The sequence below is a fragment of the Pelodiscus sinensis genome, chromosome 9, assembly GCF_049634645.1.
Source record: "Pelodiscus sinensis isolate JC-2024 chromosome 9, ASM4963464v1, whole genome shotgun sequence".
NCBI classification, from domain to species: Eukaryota; Metazoa; Chordata; order Testudines; family Trionychidae; genus Pelodiscus; species Pelodiscus sinensis.
Window position 1 is genome coordinate 11,832,119 of NC_134719.1, and position 10,178 is coordinate 11,842,296.

The window sequence follows — 10,178 nt, forward strand, 5'->3', positions numbered from 1 at the left end:
CCTACGCCTGTCTCATCTGTGCTCTCATAAGGCAGGCGAGTACCAGCATTCCTCGAAATTCTAGGCATAGTTCATCCATCCTATTCTGCCATATGGGCAGATCTTACTCACCACAATCTGCTTGACAAGAATGAGTTTTTGGCTCTGGGGGGAGTTCGTTTTCTGTCTGTTCCCGCTGACCTCCCTGCCAAGTTCCTTCTTGGACTGTGGACCCACCCAAGCAAAGAAAAAACATGAGATATTAGGGTGGAAAGAGATAAACATCAGTCATCAAAACACCGTCTTAAGAGTCACACATTCTCTGTTGTGTGGGAGTTGTTCGATACATATGTATCACCACCTCCCTACAAGTAAAAGCAGAACTCAAGCCGCTTGGCCCCTGAATGTGCATGCTGAGTGGATGGAATGAAGTAAAAACCTTTGGCGTTTAAAAGCGCTGCATAAATGCCTAGCTAGGCTAAATGCATGATAAATGTAACAGGAAAGGTGGATTAAAGTGCAGAGAAGTGTGAGATAGAGAGACACTAGAAACACAGAGCACATTCCTACCAGCTTATCACAATCATTCAATGCCGCCATCTCCAATGCCGACGGTACTTTGTCCTCCTTTTCACCCACATCCTGCCTTGTCCCACAAGCTCCACTGGGATTTTCTGAATGTAATAAGAAGAGAGAAGGTAAAATTCTGAGCAGCTAGTTAAAAGGGATGCATGGTGAGCTGCCTGATCTACCATTGCTTATGAATTTCCAGTTACCACCTTGAGGGTTGACAGGTCCTTTGTCCCAGGATCAGGCCCAGCATTCAATTATTCTGTAGTTGGGAACTCTGATGTGCAGATTCAACACTCACACTACAAGGACTCTTGTATATTTGCAAATATAGTTTTACTAACACATTCAGCACAGACACAAACACCCCAATTTCATAAGATGAAATAGGGAATGTACATCTATATTTCCAGACCATAGACTCACACCAGTCCTTCTAGAAAAACCCAAGATGTTAGCCATCATCTTCCTCGTCACCTGCACCTCCCCCATCATCACCCAGTGGCTGTCATTCTGACACCTCCCAAAGACTACATCTCCTTCTCCTACCACCCCTGGGATACCACTTTTATCATGTGTTACGCTGACGTTGTTACGGTTGATGCATATTCAGTGGGGATATTTCCTTTTCTCCTTATTTCTATTTCCTCCCCTTACTAATGGTGAAGTGTCTTTTCCAATAGGTCAGCATATCATTCATCTCAACTTATTATATGTGTCAGTTCATTACTGTGGGCCTTTTGTGGTTGTCTATCACATGTATTATTTCTGTCCTACCCTGGTAGCTGGTCTGGTCTCAATAGGTTGTTTTGGGTTTTTCTAAGGAACGGCGTACCTGCTAAGTTTGAGGGTTTTCTTGGAAGCACCTGTACCATGGAAAGCCACTTTATCTTACCACCATCTATCTAGGTTAGTGTTTCTCAACCTTTTTTTATAAAGTACCCCTTTAAAAGAAAATTGTAAGTACCCCCAGTACCTATAGTTTTCAGACACATTTTTTTCTACCATTGCAACACATTTATTTAAACAACTTAATCGTAGTTGGGTGGGTGATGACATTTTTGGGTGTAAAAAGTACAAAAATAATAAAGCGCTGTAAAACTTAAAACAAAAATTCAGTTTTCTCCAAATTTTAGTTGTCTTGATGTGCCCCCCAGACTTCTCTCAAGTACCCCTAAGAATACTCGTACCACTGGTTGAGAATCACCTAAAGCAGTGTAAGGCTCCAGACAAAAATACTAACTTTGCCTTAGCTCAACATAAAGGACATGGCCTGTAAGTCTCTTGTGTTACAATCAAACTGCCAATATAAACCTACCGTAACTTATTATAATAAACATAATCAAAAGCATAAGGAAAGAATATGTGTACAGTAATTCCTTACTTAACACGTGCCTGCTTAACATGTTTTCGTGATAGCACGATTTTTTTGGGGAATGTTTTTTGAATTACACGACTGTCCCCGGAATAACACGATTTCCTCAGCAGGTCTGTTGCCGGCGGCTGCGCGGAACTTCCCCTGCCTCCCTGCAAAGCGGTGGAGGGTTCGCCGCTTGCTGCGCAGTTCCCCGCTGACTCCCCTTCACTGGATGCCTTCTCTCCTCCGCCCCCGCTTGCAGGACAGTGGCTGGGTTTCCCCAGCCGGCCTGTTGTCGGTGGCTGCGTGGAGCTTCCCCTGCCTCCCTGCAAAGCAGTGGAAGGTTCGCTGCACCGTTCCCCAGTGACCCCCCCCTCACTGGATACAGTGCGGGTCCCGGCACAGTCCCATGGTGCTGGAGGGAGCATCTCCAGCAGAGGAGGAGCAGGCAGCAAAATTAACTTGGCAGACTGTAGCACTCAGCCCAGACTCTTTCCGTGCCTCGGTTCCCCATTTATAAAGCGGAGATGATAATCTTTTCCATGCGAAGGGGGCACTGTGAAGACTGAAGCTGGGATTTTCCTTGAGAGTTAGGAACCCGATTCTCACTGGAAGTCTATGGATGTTGAACCAGGGATGGCAATTAAGAGGGCTAAGAGTACCGCAGGCCCCCTCCTCCCAAAGTTTGAACCCCTGAATTTCATACCTGAAGCCTGCTTAAAAGGCATGTCTCAGCCCCAGAGTCAGCTCATAACTGCTGCAGAGTGTGTGCTGTGCCCAGCTTTGCCTTTGTTTATAAATAGAGGGAGGCAGGATGATTAAGATAACCAAAGGCTTGCCATTCAAGTAATTGAAGGCTCATTAGATGATCATGAAAACTTTGCTAGGCACTCCACTTAAAAGATAGAGAGGGCAGGGGGAGGGGAGAAGAAGAAAAGGAATAACGGTGGTCTATATTGGGACCAGTGCTATTCAACTTCTTCAAAAATGAGCTTGAAAAAGGGATAAACAGTGAAGTGGCAAAATTTGCAGATTATACAAAATTACTCAAAATAGTTAAGTCCAAAGCTGGCTGCAGAGAGTTACAAAGGAATCTCATAAAACTAGGTGATAGGGCAACACCACGGCAGATGGAATTCAACATTGAGAAATGCAAAGTAATTAATGCACTCAGAAAAATATAATCCCAACTATACATACACAATGATGGGGTCTAAATTAGCTGTTAGCACTCAAGAAAGAGATCTTGGAATCATTGTGGATAGTTCCTTAAAGTCATCAGTTCAATATGCAATCTAAAAAGCTAACAAAATACTGGGAATCATTAGGAAAAGAAGAAAGAATACAGAAAATATCATAGTGCCTCTATATAAAGTCCTGGTATGCCCACATCTTGAATACTGCGCACAGATTTGGTCACCCCATCTAAAAAAAGATCTATTGGAATTGAAAAAGGTACAGTGAATGGGGACAGAAACAAGTAGGGGTAAGGAACAGTTTCCATGTGAGGAGTGATTAAAAAGACTGAGACTTTTCAGCTTGGAAAAGAAATGACTAAAAGTTGGGGGATATGTTAGAGATCTAGAAAATCATGAATGGTGTGGAAAAATAGAATAAGGAAATATAATGTTTTCCTTCATTAAGATAACACAAGGCGGCCACCCAATTACATTGATAGGCAGATTTAAAACATACAAAAACCTGTGGAACTCTTTGCCAGGGGATGGTGGAAAGGCCCAAACTATAACAGGGTTCCAATAAGAACAAAATAGTTCAAGGAAGATAGATCCATCAATGGTACTAGCCAGGATGGGCAGGGACGGTGGAAATGGGCAACAGAGGATGGATCATTTGATGATTACCTGTTCCATTCATTCCTTTTGAAGCACCTGGGATTGGCCGCTGTTGGAAGACAGGATACTGGGCTAGATGGACCATTGATCTGACCCAGCATGGCCATTCTGATGTTCTTGTAGAGAACTAGATTGTATCTGCTCCCTGTTGTATCTCACCAACCCCACTCCTCTCCCAGGGATGAGATAGAGCCCGGGAGTCCTGACAGTCTCACGCTCTCTCTCTCTTTCATTAGTAATGAAGTAAGAATATACATTAAAATTTTAAGCCCAATCAGTGTCCCTTAAATGAATTGCCACACAATATCAGAATGTTAGTATTAGAGTTGAGTAGATCTAATATTTAATTTTCTTTATTTTATATAGGAATTAGATACAGTGCTCTTGTCAGCTATCTGCTAAATTATCTGCCACAAAACTAGAGCTTTCAAGTGCCTTAGTAGCCCCTGGAAAGAGGTGATGTGTGGAGGGGAAGAGTGGACAGAGTCTGTCCCGCCCTCCTCCTGATTTGTTGCTTGACTTGTACTAAGCCTGCTCAATAACACTAGTGAAGCTGCTGCCTTCAGTATGCCTCCCCTATCATGGCATGCACAGGTCACCCCTCCCCACCAAAATCTGAAATGGTGCCCCTGTTTCTGCGGCACCTGTGAAAATTGCAATCTGATCAGCTTGGGTCCAATCAAGCACCTTGGTAGTTAAGACCCAGTTGGACCTAAGGCCTCAATGCCATTTCTTTGGAGACCTTTCTGGTTGAACATGCCCCAGTATGTAATGTTTGTGTGTGGATATTGCATGCATAGGCCCCTCACCTCCTCCAGACACATGTGGCTCTTCACTGTCAGAAGTGGCCTGTGCTGTGCAGTGCTCCATCGGGCCAGCATGTAGAGCGTTCTTGGTCACCTTTCCTCCAGCCTCAGAGGGCACAGCTGGGTCATCAGGACATCAGCTGACTCCTCACCTCCAGTGACCAAATTTTGGCACCTTCCTCCCACTTCTGGGTCATAGAGGTGTGTTTTCGGACCCTCAGAGCAGCGCCACGACTTGCTCAAGAGATACTGTTGGCTCCCGTGGTCTATTGGCTCCCGTGGTCTATGCCCTACGTCTCTCAAGCATCAGGCAAAGGTGTCCCAAACTAAGTCTCTCTCTTGCATCTCCCTGTAGGGGTGGGTCCAAGTACACATGCAGCCTTTCTGTAAGAGAATCGGGAATGATAATTTATCCCAGCTTGTTATGGTTAACTTCCAAATGTCACTGCTTTGAATATGCAAATGAAGCAGTAGCACTGTTGATGTCATAACCATCTAATGACCAATCAGTTCCTTGCTTTGGATAATCACTGCCCTCAGCCACCTTACCCAGATTACCATGCAGCTTGCTCTGAAACATGAGCGCCGTGGCGTCAGTGAAGTGTAAGTGCCCAATGAAATTAATCAAAAAGACTTTTTGATTCCAATAGGTGTAGGATCAAGTCCTCAGAGAACTGTCCAGTCCAGCTGGCGTGCTGTTCTGCATAACAACTCACTTACCATTTGAACCTACCACATTTCACTCCTCAATAATGGTCCTGCTTGTGTGAAATCAGCTGAGTACTGCTGTTTTTAAAACAATAGTCTGTGCTCATTGAGTCAAGTATCAGAGGGGTAGCTGTGTTAGTCTGAATCTGCAAAAGCAGCGAGGAGTCCTGGGGCAACTTATAGACTAACTGAAGTGTTGGAGCATAAGCTTTCGTGGGCAAAGACCCACTTCTGATGAAGTGGGTCTTTGCCCACGAAAGCTTATGCTCCAACACTTCAGTTAGTCTATAAGTTGCCACAGGACTCCTTGCCACTTGTGCTCATTGAGTTATACAAAAATAAAATCTTCCACTAACACTATAGATTAGCTAGATGGAACCACACAGAAGTTGCAGCTTAGAGCTGAGTAGTAAACATTGTTCTCATTTACCCAGTATAAATCCAGACTAACCCCAGTGTTAACAGAAATCCATGAATTTGGCCCCAATCCTGCAATTAGATCTGTGAATAGAGAATCCCTGTGCAGGTGCACAGCCCCAGTTAAATCTGTATTTATTAGATGAGAGCAGCATTTTGCCTTTTTTTCTTTCTTGCCTGAAAAATAGAAATGTCAGGTTTGGGAGAATTTAGGGTTAAAATTTTGTACAATCATTCTTTCAATTTTGTTTACCTTATGTGTGCCTAAAGATGTTGCTCTTACCTAGAAGGCTAAAAGGAAATACAATGATGCCCAAAGTGAACTAAAAATGATCATGCTCAACATGTTCAGCTTTTCCAATTATTGGTGTTTTAAGGAAAATGCCAGTGTGCTGTAAATGTTATTCTAAGTTCAAAAAAAACAAACCAGTAAAAATGCTTGCAGATAATCTTTAAAAGATACATAGTTATCAAAGAGGAGGCTTAATTTGACAGTTGGAAAAATGCAGACACATAGAATAGCTCTCTTACTAGGGGATATAAAGCTCTTTATTTATTTTTTAATTATTTTAACAAAGTTTAAATGAAAGTTAACCAGAAGTGAACTGAATACATTGAGGACTTTACAACTACAGGCAGTCCCCGAGTTACGTGGATCCGACTTACGTCGGATCCGCAGTTACGAACGGGGATTTTCTCGCCCCGGAGGACTGGAGCGGCGGGACGCCTGGTCCCACCGCCCGCCTCCTCCGGGGCGAGAAAAGCTGCTCCCCGTCTCCCTAGTCTGCTGGGGGAGCCAGCAGACCAGGGAGACAGGGAGCAAAGCGGCAGAGGACCCGGGCCGGACCGCGGCGCTGATCTGGAAGCACCGCGGTCCGGCCCGGGTCCTCCGCCGCATTGCTCCGCGTCTCCCTGGTCTGCTGGGGGGGGACGCAGCTACTGCCCCCCCCCCAGCAGACCAGGGAGACATGGAGCAAAGCCCGGGGCCTGTGGTAGAGCTGGTGGGGCGCTGCCGGTTGGTCCCGCAGCACCGCTCCTTGGTGCTACTGGACCAACCCCGCAGCACCCCAGCTGCTCTGCCCCAGACGTCCTGATTCAGCCGCTGCTGATCAGTTTCAGCAGCAGCTGAATCAGGACACCTGGGGCAGAGCAGCTGGGGTGCTGCTGAGTTGGTCCAGTAGCGCCGAGGAGTGGCCGCGCTACTAGACCAACCAAGCAGCACCCGAGCTGCTCTGCCCCAGGCGTCCCCAAGTCAACTGCTGCTGAAACTGACCAGCAGCTGACTACAGGAAGCCTGAGGCAGAGTTGCTCTGCCCCGGGCTTCCTGGAATCAGCTGCTGATCAGTTTCAGCAGCAGCTGACTTGGGGACGCCTGGGGTTCTTAAGTTGAATCTGTATGTAAGTCGGAACTGGTGTCCAGATTCAGCCGCTGTTGAAACTGATCAGTTTCAGCAGCGGCTGAATCTGGACGCCAGTTCCGACTTACATACAGATTCAACTTAAGAACAAACCTACAGTCCCTATCTTGTACGTAACCCCAGGACTGCCTGTACTCTAAAACTCTGATTTCTCATGCTCGCTAATGGAAAAACTGATTTTTTTTTTCTGTCCTATTCTGCATTACCCAGCTGCACCTCCAATGGAGAATTATTAAAATGGCAGCCTTGGTGAGTAAGTATGCAGCACCCTTTGTTCAGTGGAGATGGTGAAACTGTGACAGGTCCTTCCATGGACTGCTTTGATAACTCCTTTTTACAGCATTCAGTATTTATCTAGCCATCTATAGCAGGGGTTCTCAATCTAGTTCTTTCTTACCCTTCTCCCCTCAATATGCCATAAAACCTCCATGGCCCAGCTATGCCACAACAACTGGTTTTCTGCATATAAAAAGCAGGGCTGGCCTTGGGGGTAGCAAGCAGGGCAGTTGCCTCGGACCCCACACCACAGGGGACCTGCAAAGCTACATTGCTCAGGCTTCGGCCCAGGTGGCAGAGTTGAGAGGCAGGGCTTCAGCCCTATGCAGGGGGGCTGTGGCTTTCTGCTCTGAGCCCCAGAGAGTCTAATATTGACTCTGCTTGGTGGACCCCCTGAGATTTGCTCACAGCCCACCACACAGGGCTGAGAATCAGTGATTTATGGCATTAGAATCAATCACTGGAGTTTTCCCTTAAACCCTAGATCGATACAGCCATGGATACGCTTTGAGGGCCAGAACTTTAGCTTCTTAACATTGGTGTAACTCCACTGATGGAGCTATCTTGGGTTATACCAGTGGAGGATTTGGCCATAGCAAACTGTGCACACTTGGAATCCTGCTAAAAGCCCATTCAACATTGATCCATCTGGCCACGTTTATGGAGCTGAGCAGGAGGAAAGAAATCTCTGCATCCCATTACCTCCTGTCTGTGCCAGATGTTCACAGCTGTCAGGTAGATTCAACTTCTTTCAGGGGATAACAATGACAGAGGAGAACAAGGCCTAAGACTGACAAGGAGAGGTCACTGTAGTACACACCAGCAGGAGAAGCTTTCACAATAGGGGTATGATAGCAGATTTGTCATGGAAACAAGGTAGTTCTCCCCTAAACATGGTGTTTAATGGATTTGCCGGATACTGAGTTTGGAGGCCATAATCGCAGTACGGCAGAAGTGCCCATGACAGTCCATATCCTCCTGGCATCATAGTGCCAAAAGCCACAGAGACTCCCTCAGCACCAGCAAACAGGGACTCATATGCAGGTGGACTTCAGCAGGAGGCCCATCCTCATGAAAGATGGGATCCGGCTCCCTCTGAACATCAGCAGGACGTTTGCCATTGACACGGGAGGGAGCAGGGTGGGCTTGAGAAGGACGAAAGCAGATTTGGGGGAGTCATCAAGCAAAGCTGGGAACTTCCTGAGACCAAGAAAGAAACCCTGGCCTGATTCTCCAAAGCCTTGTACCTTGTGGAATCACTGATGCCCCAGGCACAGCGGTGTAAAATATCACCAGGTCAGACAAGAATTTTATAGCCACCTTGCACAGATGTGAGAGAGTACACCAGGCAGTGGAGAACAGGCCCCCAGCTCAGAAATCTATATTCTGATTGTGGCACATAACAACAATGCAGTTTGCTTTGCCTTTGTCAAAAACCTTTTGCACTCCCTGATGAACAGCAAGGGAACTACAACTAACCCACAACAAAACAAACTTTCTCCCCCAGAAGGAGAACCTGCTATCTCATATCTGAGTTCTACCCATTTTTGTTAATCCCCGAGGCATTTTTCTTTTACAGGCTAAGGGATTTAAGAAGGGAATTTCCCCACATTATGCCTAATTAGCGCACGGCCTGATTTTCAGTAGTGCTAAGTACACAACACTCCAGTTGAGTCAGTAAGGGCTATTCTCAGCTTCATACAGACAATGGTAGTGACTTCAGTGGGTGTTGATAAAGACAGATTTGACTCCTCATCTTTGGTTTCTCAACTGTAGCATCTTAGAGCCTTTAACAACATTTGCTACCAGATGTTTAAGTCATTTGAAGATTTTTATTATACACACTCTCCCAGACCCCTTCTCCTCACATCTTAGTTTTACTTTATATTGACTTCAATAAGAGATTAAGAAACATACATCTCCAGGTGGAGACTGATTTTTTTAAATATACAGCCATGCCTGAGGATCATAGAATCATAGAACTGGAAGAGACCTCAGAAGGTCATCAAGTCCAGCCCCCTGCTCTAGGCAGGACCAATTCCAAGTAAATCAACCCGGCCAGGGCTTTGTCAAGCCGAGACTTAAACACCTCTAGGGATGGAGACTCCACTACTTCCCTAGGTAACCCATTCCAGTGCTTCACCACCCTCCTAGTGAAATAGTTTTTCCTAATATCCAACCTGGACCTCTCCCACCACAACTTGAGACCATTGCTCCTTGTTCTGCCATCTGTCACTACTGAGAACAGCCTTTCTCCATCCTCTTTGGAACCTCCCTTCAGGAAGTTGAAGGCTGCTATCAAATCCCCCCTCACTCTTCGCTTCTGCAGACTAAACAGACCCAAGTCTCTCAGCCTCTCCTCATAAGTCATAAGCTCCAGCCCCCTAATCATTTTGGTTGCCCTCCGCTGGACCCTCTCCAATGCATCCACATCCTTTTTGTAGTGGGGGGCCCAGAACTGGACACAATACTCCAGATGCGGCCTCACTAAAGCCGAATAAAGGGGAATAATGACATCTCTGGATCTGCTGGCAATGCTCCTCTTAATGCAAACTAATATGCCATTAGCCTTCTTGGCTACAAGGGCACACTGTTGACTCATATCTAGTTTCTCATCCACTGTAACCCCCAGGTCCTTTTCTGCAGAACTACTACTTAACCGGTTGGTCCCCAGCTTGTAACTATGCTTGGGATTCTTCCGTCCCAAGTGCAGGACTCTACACTTGTCCTTGTTGGACCTCATCAGATTTCTTGTGGCCCAATCCTCCAATTTGTCTAAGTCATTCTGTACCCT

At 46.0% G+C, this 10,178-nt stretch overlaps 1 protein-coding gene across 4 annotated transcripts in view; it reads right to left on the reverse strand.

Moving 5' to 3' along the window:
- MROH7 (maestro heat like repeat family member 7) overlaps positions 1 to 5,402 on the reverse strand; it is a 33,894-nt gene extending 28,492 nt beyond the window's left edge. For 2 of the 4 annotated variants that reach the window (XM_075936042.1, XM_075936040.1), the window contains exons 1-3: positions 4,569 to 5,402; positions 550 to 653; positions 112 to 204 (exon numbers count right to left, since the gene is read on the reverse strand). In XM_075936042.1, the coding sequence (XP_075792157.1) occupies positions 112 to 204; positions 550 to 653; positions 4,569 to 4,629 (258 nt within the window). In that variant the 5' untranslated portion in view covers positions 4,630 to 5,402. The remainder of the gene's footprint in view (positions 1 to 111; positions 205 to 549; positions 654 to 4,568) is intronic. The other 2 variants (XR_012905865.1, XM_075936041.1) reach the window with 2 other exon arrangements.
- Positions 5,403 to 10,178: the final 4,776 nt, after the last annotated feature.